Consider the following 14,455-nt stretch of genomic DNA (forward strand, 5'->3'; position numbering starts at 1 on the left):
GCGCGGCACTCACCCACACGGTTGCCAAGATACCACACTTCCTGTCAGGCTCCATCAGTTGAACATGAAACTGGGGGTGTTCAGGCGGGTAGCATCTGGGCTGCTGGTTATGGGGCCCATCTGGAGTCTGCAGCACTGGGGATTATGGGTAATGGGCTGTCACTGCCAACCGTGGTGTTGTTGTCATAGCCCTTAATGATTTGGGGTTGATCTCGCATAACCATAATAAGATCTTCATGCCCTGAGATGAACTCTAGACAAGAGCCTAAAAACATAACTTTGAATTTTTAACTGAAATTTGGGGGGAAAAGGACTTTAAAATCCAGCTTTAAAACTGTGGCCAAATTTAGTGTAGAGATGTGTGATAGCATTGGTTTTATATTCCATCCAGTACGAAGGTTGGTAATGCCAGTCCAGACAGCAATATTCACTGCCGGGCTAGCCATAACTGGAAGGTCTGACTGTGGATGGGACACTGCTTGGTAGCAGTTTGTGTCCTGCTCCCGGTAATAACATGAACATTTAAATGACCAGGCCGCAAAATCGATATTTTATTGTTGGAGTCAGTTTTGAAAATGAAATATTCAATATCAAAAGGACCAGTATCTCAGTTTCAATCTGCATTTTCTTAATACTTAGTACTTTTCTTAGCTTAGTATTGTGATCACCTGGTTACTATATGCCCCTCCAACACAAACACACACACACACACACACACACACACACACACACACACACACACACACACACACACACACACACACACACACACACAGGTGTGTAATTATATCTTTGTGGGGACTCTCCATTCATTTCCATGGGGAAAACTCTAATCCTAACATGACGACCTTAACCCCTACCCAGCCCTAACCTTGATCATGGGTAACCAAACAAAGTATTAGTTTTTTTGACTGCATTCACAAATCTTTGTGGGGACCTGAAAAACGCTCCCTACAACATCCATAAAACTGTTTTTTATTACTTTATTTTTTATTTGGTCCCTAAAATGTAATATAAACTTAATACACACACACACACACACACACACACACACACACACACACACACACACACACACACACACACACTGCACTCCCATTTTATTAGGATTCCTCAATGCTAATCAATGCCCAAATAGCTTGGCTGGTGGGGGGGGGGCTTGCACAAACCTGTGTGTTTCGGAGGAGTCGGGGGGGGAGGCGGGAATTAAGTGTTCTTTTTCCTCACTTTTATGTCAAAGGTATTTCTTTAAAATGGAGTTCTGACAATGAGAGGGTCCCCATTCATTTCTGTAGCTCCTCCTCCGGTGCTTTGCTTTGTCAACGTGCCTCTCTGTCCCTGATGATGGAAGCCAGTGACATCCGATATGTGCTGGAGAGTCTCAGCCTTTGTGCTCTGATGGATCACCTTTAATCATAAAAAGATACTTTATTGGTGATGTGATGTATAAATCCTCTTCTTCAGACTGACAGACAGAGGCTGCCCCTCCCTCTCTCTCAATCTGGTGGTGTCTCTCTTACAGAGATGTCTCCTAATAACCCTGATTTCCCCCTGCTTCCCCCAGTCCAGCGCCTGCTCCCAGTTCTCAGCCCAGGTGTAATGTTCAGACATGGCTCTTCGCATTATATACAGCATTGAAATTTCCAGTTTCTGCTCCTTACTGCGTCTTTGAAAGCTTTGAAATTTCCTGCCATCTCGCCAGACACGCCGTCACGCACATGGACGACATGCCAGGCCCCGTATCACAGGACCAGGAGGTGAATAGACATCGATCCCTGTGGGAAACTATATCATCCTGCCTGTGCAGGGTGGGGGCTACAGGAGTGGCTGAGGTGGGGCCTGGTAACTCAACGAGGACACAAGACTGTCAAGTCGCGTGCTGTTTGGACCTGTGGACGCCGGATGTGACAGACTTTGGGTTTCATTATGGTTCTATGTTTGTTTGTGAGCTTATGCATGCAAGCGGACTCTCTAGATGCAAGTTTAAGCTGGGATCTCTGTCACGGGTCGGCGCCAGCCGGCCGGACACCGTCTTTAGATCGTCTTCGGAAAGCATCTGGTGCGGCTGTGAATTGGGCCTCGGCCGTGCGGGAAGTCAAGAGGTGGTGGCGGGATACGAGGTGCCCTCTGAGCCGGCGAGCGTGGGCCGCGACCCCTGGGATCCTCGCATGCCTCGGAAGGTCACCACATGACAGGTGTCTGGATTGAACTTTAGGCTTCTTTGAAGAGCTCATTCCAACATCGACATCCTCGACCCGAGGGAGACGTGGCAGAATTCCTCTGAAAACAGGCCAGGTTTAGCCTGCAAAGGGTCATAGAACCTTCGCTAATAGGGCTGGGAGGAACCGCGTGTGATCTCAGGACTTTGCAGGCTCTATGCATCCTTTCCATACCTGCGTAAAGCACTTTACACTGCCCCCCCCTTCCCCAACAGGCCACCCAAGTGAATAATCTGGCTGTTTGTTCTGTTTCCGCAGGGGGCTGTTTGTTGAGTCCATGCCGGGAGTTTTCACTCCTCGCTGCTGGTGCCTTTGTGAGGTTCTGTACCTGATGCTGTTAATCGACAGTCAGCATGGCCTGCAGTTGGACTCGTGCTGGGGGAGGTTATGCTGCTTACGTTTCACAGTGAATCTTAGTAGAACTTTCAGGAATCCGCTTGCAAATGGTGTACAAACAACCTAAGACTAATTTGCACACAAGCTGAGGTAAGACTTCTACAGATTGTTCCAGGAATTACATTATTGCTTGCTGACTGAAACGTAACGCTGTGACTGCTTCTTATGGTCACTTTCACAAGACAATGTTGATCATCTGGACCAAACGGTCTTGCGATGGTCAGTAGATGCGCATTGTTCTTTGTGTGGCCTTCCATAGACGGGACAGACTTCTTATGAATCCCAGAAGTTGGGAGGGTTGGAATATTCTTCAGAGTCGCATACAGATAGGCGTGAGGCGGCCCCCGCACTTTGCTCTGCTCGTGTAACCAAGGGCGGGTTTCTTACGGGAGAAGATGCTCTCGTGTGTGAAGCTGAATCCTCCATGGCTTCCCATGGAGTATGTGTGGGAGTTTATTCGCTGTAGCGGACAGAAAACACAGAACTGGATGCCTTATGGTTTCCAAGCTTCGCGGTTCATATTCTGCCCGAGAACTATGCACGGCTTCTGCTTGCTTGATCATCTGCGCACCTTCATATGGGGCCAGGGTGGGTTAGCGAGGCCTCGTCCTGCCTTTGCCACTAAACATTACACCTTCCCCAGATCTGTCTCCCAAAGCTACCTGTGGCTGGATGCATTTAGATCTGGAGGCTTGCCCTCTCACATTGGGTTTTAATTTGTGTCCTCCTGCTTACTGCCCCGGCTGTCCCAGAGACCCACAGTGCTTCGTTAATCTTCTAGTTTACTGCAGGCACCAAAGGTCCCCCCCCCCCCCGCCAGTCGTTTGTCTCATTGCCGCTCATTCGATCTGCAGCCTCGTTCTGGGTAATGGAAGGCCTGCTTCCAAAGCCGTAACTGCAGAGTGTGGTTTCCCCAGCACTATCTTGCTGTCGTCCATGAGTAACACAAATCCCTAATTACAAATCCTTTATATATCCTCGTCTTTGAATGGAAGGTTAGTAATGTCTCTCTGTGTTTTGATTCGCTGAGCCCCTACAACTTAGTGCCCAACCAGCCTAACTTTTGTGACCTTTCAGAATTGAGGATCGATCCTGAGCCACAAATGAGGCGTCCGGTTTGCGTTTTCCTGTGGGCTTTTCTTCGGTTAGTAGGCTAGAGTGATTAGATGAATCCAAGTGTTACTGCTGCATCTGTGTATCTCAGCTCCTGGAGAGAGCACCCCCTTCCCACCCCCACCAACCACAGGTACCAAAGCCACATGGAAGCACTAGGAGAAGCAGACGAGTTCGTAGGCATTTCCCCCTAGTGGGGGTCACTGGACCTGCAGCAATTCTGTGTAATTACAGCTTAATCTGATTGTGCTTTTTGTGTCTGTTCATATCGACGAGACATTTTTTTCGTGCCGTAATTGTTGACTTTGCTCGGGCATCAATAATTCTTGAGCTGAGCCTCTTACTGGGCCGGGTGCTTCTCAGATCTTGGAGTGGGTCTTCTCAGATGATGTCTGTGAGGCTAAGGGAAGGTAGAGAATGGTCATCACTGTCAGAGAGTTCCGTCTGATCCCGGGCCCGTCTGATCGGGCAGAATCAGAAACATATCTGTTTGGACTAAGGCTGTCAGCATCATGCATTTTCATGAGGAAGAGCTACATTCAGCTTTAAAACATGATATTGAATCACAAGGTGTTCATGAGGGTTAAGCCCGTTTCTCCGATATTCCACTGTAGAAGCCTCTTGCACGAGGAAGATGATCTAAAGAGGCTATTTATTTGGTGTCGTTCAGGACAATACAGCCATCTCCCCTCTTATTTCTAATGTATAACCTTTTCCAACTTTATGTCTGAGGTATTTGGAAAGATTACTTTTGAAATGGAGCCCTGTTTCTTTGACCCTGGACTGCAGGTCATTCGGGGGTGGGGGTGTTTCGTCAGAGACGCGCGGGGTAAGCGGGGAGCTAATTTTAAGGATGGCCAGACAACCGAGACGGACACGTCTGGGGAGAAAGACGTCCTTCTCTGCTAACTTTTCTGGAGGTTGCTGAGGGCTCTTCTAATTTGCCTGTTGGTTTGTCGGAAAGCAAGCAGGCGATGATGTCACAGGGCGACCTTACAGCCCCGCCCCCCAGGAGTGTTACTCCCTTACCGTCCAGGATATATGGCAGGGTTGCTCTGGCAGGCGTGCAGCACCGGAGGGGTTAATAGCCAGGATGGAGGAGCTCAGACTTCCCCCCCCCCGCAAATGTACCCATGTAATGATTAAAGCGTTAGCATTAGCAGCAATGCCGCAGGCCTGTGTTGCATGAGAGTGATTTATCAGCTTTATTTACACTTGTAAGCAGTTTTTTGTTTTCCATGCGAATATATTCCATGGCTTTATGGCCTTGTAACCGATGGTTAGTAACTGTAACTACTGCAATGGGGGGCGGGACAGGATGGGGGGAAAAAAGCCGTATTATCAAGAAAGGAGATCGCCGGTAAGCTGATACGCATGGAGGCCTTTGCAGTCCTTGGAACAGGACGCCCAGACTACTGCCACCCCCCCAGCCCCCATCCCCCATCCCCCGCGGTTCCGCAGCTCCTGTCGGCAGACCATGCGACTGTGTGTTTCGGCGGAGCGCGGTGACGGGGCAGTGCCCACCGGGGGGCGCCGCTGCTGCCCTGACCCCTGCTGCCTGTGTCATGTCTTCCAGGTCACGGCGTCGTCGGGCCGCGCCCGCAGCTTCTCCCTGCTCCCGCACCCCCCGCTCTCCTCCTCGGCCTCCTCCTCGTCTGCCTCGCCTGCCGGCTCCCGGGCCACACCCCTCGCTGGGGCACCCAGTGGCATCGTCACCATCACCCATCACAAGTCCCCGGCGGCGGCGCGACGCGCTCACAGCCAGTACCCGGGCAGGCTGCTGGAGGTCAAAGAGGTACGGAATGGGGGAGGGGCGTAGCCTGTCTGTGCCATTTACCTGTGTGCTGTTCTCCCTGTGCCTGGTTTTCTTTACGTGTGTGTGTTTATATGCACTTGCGTCCCCCCCCCACCGTGTCCTGTCATGGTGATGCTGTACAAATACGGGACACAGGAGGGGGGGGGACAGGTCCACCCACAAGGCTGGGTTCTGGTGGGGGGCGTTTGTCGTGCGCATCTCAGGGTTCCTCAGCATCGCCGTTCGGTATTGCAGGATCCCTCGGCCTGTGGCGACCTTTAGTGTTTTTGTGTGGCTTCTCTATCCGATTTCGCTGCCGCCGTAACTTTCTGCTGCCCAGTTCTTTGTTTTGCTCGCAAGCCTTTATGAATATCCGCATGCCTGGTGGCGAAAAATCGAGAGTCGTCTTCAAAGGTATCGTGCCTCGGAAAAGTGCTCGCTCTTCCGTTTTGCGGCCATTAAAAATGTCTTGTCAGTGTGTCGCTTTAATAATTTATAAAGGTCCCGGGGGAACGTTCAAAGTGTCGTTTTTTTTGTGGCAATTTAACGACGGCCAAATCTTCTTGAAGATACTCCTCTGAGATTTGGAAAGAAAAATCCACTAGAAAAAGTCTTTGGTGTTTATTGTCAGGGGAAATTAGTTTTCCTTTCCAAAGTCGTATTCATTTGTTGATTGTGTTTGTTTAAACAATTGTTTCGAAGTGTTAAATTGCCAGTCTGTTGTTGGGGCTTTACTTTGTGTCCAGACATTTGTGTCCATTTGTCTCCAGATCCAATCCTCTGTTATGTGGCAAAATTTTCTCAGCAGCATAATGTTAGTGAGTGGTTTCTGTTGACTGTTTAGGGGGCATTATGGCTATAGAGGATAGTAGGGGATGTTGCTCAGGGGCTCATGAAGCTCTGCCTGTGATGAGAAGGTGATCGGTTAGAATCCCGGGGTCTGCAGTGACTTCACAGTAGGGTTCTTGAGAGCAGCCTTTCCTGCCCAAACGCTCCAGAGACTGGATGATTCTGCTTTCCGGAAAAAAGTTTGTCACTTTGGGGAAAAAAGCAACTGCTGAGTAAGTGTGGTGTAGTACATAGAACGCTCAGTGGAGAGAGGGTTGGGGTGATGGGCAGCATCGCAGCCCGATCCCCCGTCACCTCAAGCAGGGATTGCCAAGACACAAATAGATTTCTGCAAAGCAAGAAGGCCATACAGGAATGGGACAGAAGCAGCTAATGGCCTTAATACAGGAGCACAGCCAATGAAACAAAGCCCTTAAGTGGGAGCAGGGCCCAACCCCCGGACCCAGCCCGGTTAGGCTCGCCGGGCTTTGCTAATTGAGGTATTTGTTGCGGAATGAGCCCAAACGCAGCTCTGTGAATTTGCTGCGCCTCCCACCGGCTCGCGATATTAACCGTCCCGACAGGGGACTGTTCACTGCGCCTACTGCTGGCTCGCGATATTAACCGTCCCGACAGGTGACTGTTCATTGCGCCTCCCACCGGCTCGCGATATTAACCGTCCCGACAGGTGACTGTTCACTGCGCCTCCCACCGGCTCGCGATATTAACTGTCCCGACAGGGGATTGTTCACTGCGCCTACCGCCGGCTCGCGATATTAACCGTCCTGAAAGGGGACTGCTCACTGCGCCTCCTACTGGCTCGCGATATTAACCGTCCTGACAGGCGACTGCTCACTGCGCCTACCACCGGCTCGCGATATTAACCATCCTGACAGCTGACTCTTTACCTCACCTCCCGACCGGCTCGTGATATTGTCCGTTCTGACAGCTGGCTCCTTACCGCACCTCCTGTCAGCTCGCGATATTAACCATCCCGACAGCTGGCTCCTTACCGCACCTCCTGTCAGCTCGCGATATTAACCATCCCGACAGCTGGCTCTTTACCGCAGCGCTGCAGGTAGCAAAGAGCTTTTCTCTTTGCTCCCACGCTAATCCTCTGCTGAGTGACTAAAATGCAGAATTGTCGTTCCCCACTATTAAAAGGACCAAATAGCACTTTGATAGTCAGTCATGCTTATTTCTGTTTGAAATAGAGGGATTATGGGATGCATGTTTGTTAATGCAGGGTCTCCTGTGAAGGCAGGTAGTACACAGGCCATCCTGCATAGGACCTTGGCACTGGTCAGATGTTTACTTAGGTACTGTGTTAAGTTGAGGAGCACCAGGTTTAGACAGGTGAGATCTTGGGAACCACGTAGCGTGCGTTTGAGAATGCAGGGCCAGGCAGTCCCTGGAGCAGCTGGGGGCTAAGGGCCTCACTCAGGGGCCCAACGGCAAAATTACTCTGCTGATCTTCCGATCCCAGACACGGCGTAATATCCCGCTGAGCCACACGGCTCCCCCTGTGTGGCATATGTGCGTCATCATCTCATTTCCTGTGTTGGGAGCCGAAATCTAGGAATCAGGGTCCATCTGTGTCCCTCAGTCACAAAGCGAGCGTCTCTCATGGCGTATTGATATCTGCTCCGCCAGACGTCAGGCTTTGTGCTCTCGCTGGCTGACACAGGCGACGCCCACCATCGACGCCCCCGGCCACGCGCTGTGGCTTTTCCAGTCTGATTCAAGGAGATATCTTCACCTCGCTTCAGGCCGCCCATTCTCCTGAGGTCTGAAAGCTGGCAAGGCGTGTGTGTGTGTATATGTGTGTTCATGTGTGTGTGTGTCCTGCATTCATTTTCCACTTGTTTATTTGGATAACAAGGAACCATGGTATATGGTTTCCCAAGCTTGTCGGTGGGGGGGGGGAGTCAGCATGGATATCCACCACGCAGCCCTTAGTTGGGGGGGTTCGTGGGAGGCAGACACCTCACAGACAGCGTTACCTGCAGGGCAGGACTAGAACCCACACACAGCATATCGTCTGTGTGGCGGGGGCCCTGTTTGGTGGGAATGTGGAGAGGAGGGAGCATGGGTGGGGGGCGTCTGGAGCATCACTGTTTGTGGAGGAATGGCCTGCTGGTGTCAGTGGCAGCTCTTGGTTGTTTCATGCCAGCCACAGGTCCTCCACAGGAACCGCGTCACAGGGTCCGTCAGCCCGGGTGCCGCTTGTCTGCAGGTTGGCTTCCTGTTTTCTTTGTAGCTGCTGTCCGACGACCAGGAAGGTGGGTTTGGTGTCAGGCGGGAACGTGGGATATAGAGAGCTTGGCTGCACACACACACAAACACACACCAACTCGCACACACTCTTTGGCAAAGTGCTTGGGCGGCCGCCCTCTGCCGCTCCTCGGTCCGCTGCCGCTCCTCCAGTCGGCGCTTGTGTTCAGTGGCGCCGTCCATGTTGCCGTCCTTCAACGCCGCCGTCACGTGCCGCCACAGCCGCCTGTCACGGGTCACGTTGGTGACGTCATCCCGTTATCAGACGGAGGATCCATCACATCATCAGTCAGAACCTCCGTCACAGCAGCAAACAGAGACTTTGACAGCTCATCAAAGAGTCTCCATCACGTCATCAAACATCCACTGTCATGAACTGGCAGAGTCCATCACGTCATCAGTCAAAGCCTCCATCATGTCATCAGTCTCCATCACAATAACCAGAGTCTCCGTCACGTAACCAAACAGAACCTCCATCATCTCATCAAGCAGTACCTCCATTATATCATCAAACAGAACCTCCATCATGACAATAAGAACCTCTGTCATGTAACCAAACAGAACCTTCATCATCTCATCAAGCAGTACCTCCATCACATCATCAAACAGAACCTCCATCACGTCATCAAACAGAACCTTCATTGCATCAGTTGAAGCCTCTGTCAGGTCATCACATCATTACATCAATATCAAACAACCCCCATTATGTCAAACACATGCTCTGTCATAAAACATCAGTGCTCTTTACATAATCAAACAGTCCCATCATGTTCAAGGGAGTCTCCATAATCACTGCCATAATGTCGCACTGCACAAACAGCACTGGAACGCAGGCAGGGTAAAGAGTAAACTGTAAGCAAGGCTGTTGCAGCAGTGTGCAATTTCACAGTGCAGATGATAATGTTCAGCTGTGCATCAGCTACCACCCTATATGGTTATGCACAATCAACAGGCCATGTCCTGCTGATGATGACCTCCCTTACACACACACACACACACATACACACACAGACCTGTATTCATGTCATTGTGGGGACAGTCCATTCTTTCTATGGCCAATACCCAAAATCGCATCAATGACAATCTTAACCCCTACCCAGCCCTAACCTTAACCAATTTTTTATGAAAAAATAAAATGGTCCTCACGATTTCTATCATATTGTGAGGACATTCGGTCCCCATAATGTAATATATACGTGACACGCATACGCATGAGACTGAGGGGATTGGTGTGCACAGAGGCTGTGATCCTGCACTGACGGATGTAGGTGTTCCCGCTCTCCTGGGGACTGTTTGCTTATGCCTCATCACCCTTCCTATGTGCCCCCCCCCTCCCCCCCACCACATGGCATCTCCAGCTATAATTCTTCACAATGACGCCTCGCGTGCTGCTTGCAGACTGTGAGCATGGTGGCTTGACCGCCTGAGAAATGCAGCCTGCTGAATGGACTGGCTAAATGATGCCGTAACATTTACACTCTGACGCTTCAGCCCCGTGCAGGGAAGCAGCACCATTAAATCATCTGATTTCACATCGATTTACGGTATAATTTCTTTGTTAATGAGGTATTATTCTTCCGTACAGCTCTCTGAATCATATGACTTTTGCCAAGCTGTAAAGCTCAACTCATTGTAAATATTTTATTGTTCATATGTCGGATGTTTGAGGTATGGATGTTGAGCGGATCTCTTTTCTAGTTTTATATTTACAGCTACAGAAAAAATTAATGCACAATTTTTTTGTTCCACTCATTTCTCAATTTATGGGTGTGCATCTGTGAATAATATATTTTATTTTTGTAAACTGCAGCCTTGTTCTTCTCTGTTTCTCTTTAATGAAGGGCTTCTTCCTTTCTTTATGGGACTGCAGTCCTGCTTCTAGGAGCCTGATACGAACTGTCCTAGCAGTGCACTTCACACCTGCACTTAATGTTTCCTATTTCGTTTTGAAGGTCATTTGAGGTCATCCTGCAATTCATGAGACAATGTCAGATAAACTAACAGTCATCCCTGCTTCTCCCTTTACCTGTCTGGTTTTTGGTTATTGCCAGTGTCTCCTGCTTCACCTTCACCTTCACCTTGTGTTCTGCTGAGCCTGTAACCAGCCTGCCTCAGTGTAGCCTTCTGCCAGCAGAACCACGATGAAACTAGCATTTAAAAATGCAGATTTGCTTAAAAATATAGAGCGGTCTCTTAAATTTTTTTTTCCGGTTATAACTAGTCTTTTCTAACTTGTCTTTATCTCATCACGGTTTGCAGAGTGGCCCCAGAGATACGACATTTCGTGGTAGACGTGTGGGGCGTGGCACGCAAACATTTGTGCTCATGTACCCTTATATGGTGAGATGACGATAGAGAATTCTAATTCGTAGGATCTGTGAATACCATCTGGTGGCTGGAATGCCCCTCGCTAATGTTGAGGGCTGCTGGCCGGGCCCCTGGGGGCCCCTGCCTGTGCCCAGCTGCTCCTGTATTCCAAGGCCGTCAGCAGGACCGCAGTCAGTCCCTGTCAGGTCTCCTCCTTTGCCGAGGAATGATCGTTTATGGCTCCGAATGAATGGCTCTGATTACCCACAGTGCATCACTGTGCCGATGCTGCGGATCAGCCAAATTGCTATTTTCATTATTTGTTCACTAAGATCTCGCAGCTTTTTTGAAGACGGCTGAGGATTGCTGTGTGGAGGGCCTGCAATGTTCCTCCCCCCTCCCCGGGCTGCTTAGACCCTCTTGTACATGTTTGTCTTTCCTGCAACCTGTTGACGTTGAGACGCTTTCAGAAAGCTGGACAGGTGGATGTAACATAGCAGCAAGAAGCCGTCCACATGGGCCGGCGTCAGCGGGTCAGAAACGGCGTGATCGATCTGCTCAGCTGTCTCTCCTGTTTCCTGGGTGCACAGCAGGTGTAGCTGATTAGCCGTCTTTACAGCTACTCTGAAGAGAGCTTCAGGAATAGTTAAAAATAACAGAAAAGCTCATCGCCTCGTTTCTGAGAGATCTTTCTAGGAGGGCTGAAGTGCCTCTTTCGCTGTGGAATAATGCCTGGATCTTGGTGACGGTGGAGATTTGCGAATGTAACTCTTCCTGTGATGAAAGATAACCGGGAGCTTGTGAAGAGCGAGAAATGAAGGGATGAATCTTTCATGATGCCAAGACATGAGTCAAGAGGAGTGTGTGACCCCCATCACGTAGCAGCACCATGCCTGGGCGACATCCTCAGCCCCTAGGTTGCTGGCATTCATGGGTTTGAACTTGTGACTGTGAGGAATAGATTAAGATGCGGTGTTGCATGAAGGCGGGTGTGGGTTCCGTGCCCCTTTGACTGCTTCTGTTTCTGGATCATGGGTAAATGTCAGCAGCTCCCTTGTGACGGTCCCCGGGGTCTGCCGGCCCGCTGTGACGTCTCTCCATGACGCTGGCTGCCCGTCCAGCCGCATACGGCAACCCCGCGTCTGTCTTGTGTGAGTGTGTGTGACTTTATGTCAGAGGCATGTGCGATTCTGCATGCCAGGGGCGTGCGTGACTCTGCATGTCAGAGGTATGCGTGACTCTGCACGTCAGAGGTATGCGTGACTCTGCATGTCAGAAGTGTGCGTGACTGTATGTCAGAGGTATGCGTGACTCTGCATGTCAGAGGTATGCGTGACTCTGCACGTCAGAGATATGTGTGACTGCACGTCAGAGGTATGCGTGACTCTGCACGTCAGAGGAATGCGTGACTCTGCATGTCAGAAGTGTGCGTGACTGTATGTCAGAGGCATGTGCGATTCTGCATGCCAGGGGCGTGCGTGACTCTGCATGTCAGAGGTATGCGTGACTGCACGTCAGAGGTATGCGTGACTCTGCACGTCAGAGGTATGCGTGACTCTGCACGTCAGAGGTATGCGTGACTCTGCATGTCAGAGGTATGCGTGACTCTGCACGTCAGAGGTATGCGTGACTCTGCATGTCGGAAGTGTGCGTGCGTTTGCGATTCTGTATGTCAGAAGCGTGTGTGACTGCATGTTACTGGTGTGCGTGACTCTGCATGTCAGGGGTGTGCGTGACTCTCTAAGGCCGTGTGAGTTAATTGAAGACTATATGGGTGAGTGATTCCATGACTCTCTGCGCACACTCCGGGGGGGGTGTGTCCTGGCGCAAGGTTTCTGGGGGCTCCGTGCCCAGCTACAGATACTCTGTTACGTACTGTGATTCCAGACGTCTGTTCTCTTCCACTTCGACGGCACAGCATGTGATCCGTCTTTGGTTTCCTGGCCGCTCGGTGAACCGGCCTGCCGTCTCCTGGGACTCACCTGCGCTGCTTCCCTGAGTTGACGATCTGCCTGATCTTTCGGCGCTCTGCATTATTAACCCAAATGTCAGAGTAGGGGGCGGCTGTGTGTCATGTGACCGTAACTCCACACACATACACAAACTCCCACATACACACTTAGACTCGTATTGCAGCTTGGCGAAGCCACTCACTCCTTTTAGAGACTCCTGATATAATGGGCTGATGGAGGCGTTACTTCCGGCAGGACTGACATTCATTCATTCAGGCGCTCATTTTTTAGTTTACTGATAAAATGTAACCAGTTTAGTGATTCGGCTGAACTCATTGAAGGGGTCAGTTGAAGAAGTTATTGAAGGTGTAATGCGTCTCGATTGGTGAATGCCTTACAGTGCTGTGGGTGGTCCTTTCTTACATTGCCGGTACATTATTTGGAATGGGACCATGAAATAGAGGAGGCTGATGACCAACCTGAACTGGTTTTTGGAGGTGTGTGTGTGTGTGTGGGGGGTGGATGTTAATGAAATAGGATAGAGGGTGACATATGAATACGTCTGGAGGGACTGTGTCCCAAATAATTCGGTCAGCTGTTATGGGGAGAGAGAGCGGAGAGTGTGATGGAGGAAGCCTGGGAAGGAACCGGGTTTCTTTGAAATAGCCACAAGTTATAGTGAGGTTCACAGTCTCGACACGAGCTAGTGTTACAACCTCCAGCCAAGAGCCTTGTCTGCCGCATGGTGTCACATTTATTTTAGGGATTTCCTGGTGGACACCCTCAACGTTTTCCTGCACAGTGTTAAACAAAATTGTGCAGGGTATCTGTGATTAGTTATAGTGTAGGTTTGTGTTTCTAGTTATGATGGTTGTGTCTGACTTAGTAGTTTACAAAGTTGGTGTGCAGTGAATCCACCTTTTGGCTGTGAGCTTCTGTTACACTGGGAGAAGCAATTAGTATGATTTTGAAACCCTGGTTGTCTGGACCTACTTTGTCAGGATCTTAATTTCTTATGCGTCCCGACTTCTCTGTCCATCGACCATCTGCTTACCCTGGTTGGGATTGGGGGGTGCAGGAGGTACCAGCAAAGTCTGTCCCAACCAGCAAAGGGTACAAGGCTGAGGTCCCTGGGCACCATTTAAACAACACGGGCGGCTCAGAGATGACAGCCGTCTACCTTTATGACTGAATAGCCAGTGGATGGTGGTGCAGTATGGGGGGTGGGGCTTGCTAAGCAGGAACCTAACCCCATCCACCCCACCCCACCCCACCCCGTGGGCTCACAGATCTTCTTTGGAAAACTGGTTTTATGAGGCAACTGAGTCAGTTATGAGGGATCCAGTTCTGTATGGCCAGTATGAGAATTACCTGAAATGAAAATGGGTAAACACATGCAGATTTTTTATTATATCTTTCTATGGGGAAATCCCAACATGACGACTCCTACCCCTACCCAGCCACAACCTTAACACAACATAACCAAACAAAATACGAGGATTTTAGCATTTTTACTTTTTTGAATGCATTCTCAGATCTTTGTGGAGACCTGAAAAATGGTCCCCATAATG

General features: G+C 50.1%; 1 protein-coding gene across 2 annotated transcripts in view; it reads left to right on the forward strand.

The window, feature by feature from the left end:
- osbpl10b (oxysterol binding protein-like 10b) overlaps positions 1–14,455 on the forward strand; it is a 72,391-nt gene that overhangs the window by 21,341 nt on the left and 36,595 nt on the right. For both annotated transcript variants that reach the window (XM_049026532.1, XM_049026533.1), the window contains exon 4: positions 5,305–5,523. In XM_049026532.1, coding sequence (XP_048882489.1) covers positions 5,305–5,523 — 219 coding nt within the window. The remainder of the gene's footprint in view (positions 1–5,304; positions 5,524–14,455) is intronic.

Source organism: Brienomyrus brachyistius, chromosome 9 (genome assembly GCF_023856365.1).
Source record: "Brienomyrus brachyistius isolate T26 chromosome 9, BBRACH_0.4, whole genome shotgun sequence".
Taxonomy (NCBI): domain Eukaryota; kingdom Metazoa; phylum Chordata; class Actinopteri; order Osteoglossiformes; family Mormyridae; genus Brienomyrus; species Brienomyrus brachyistius.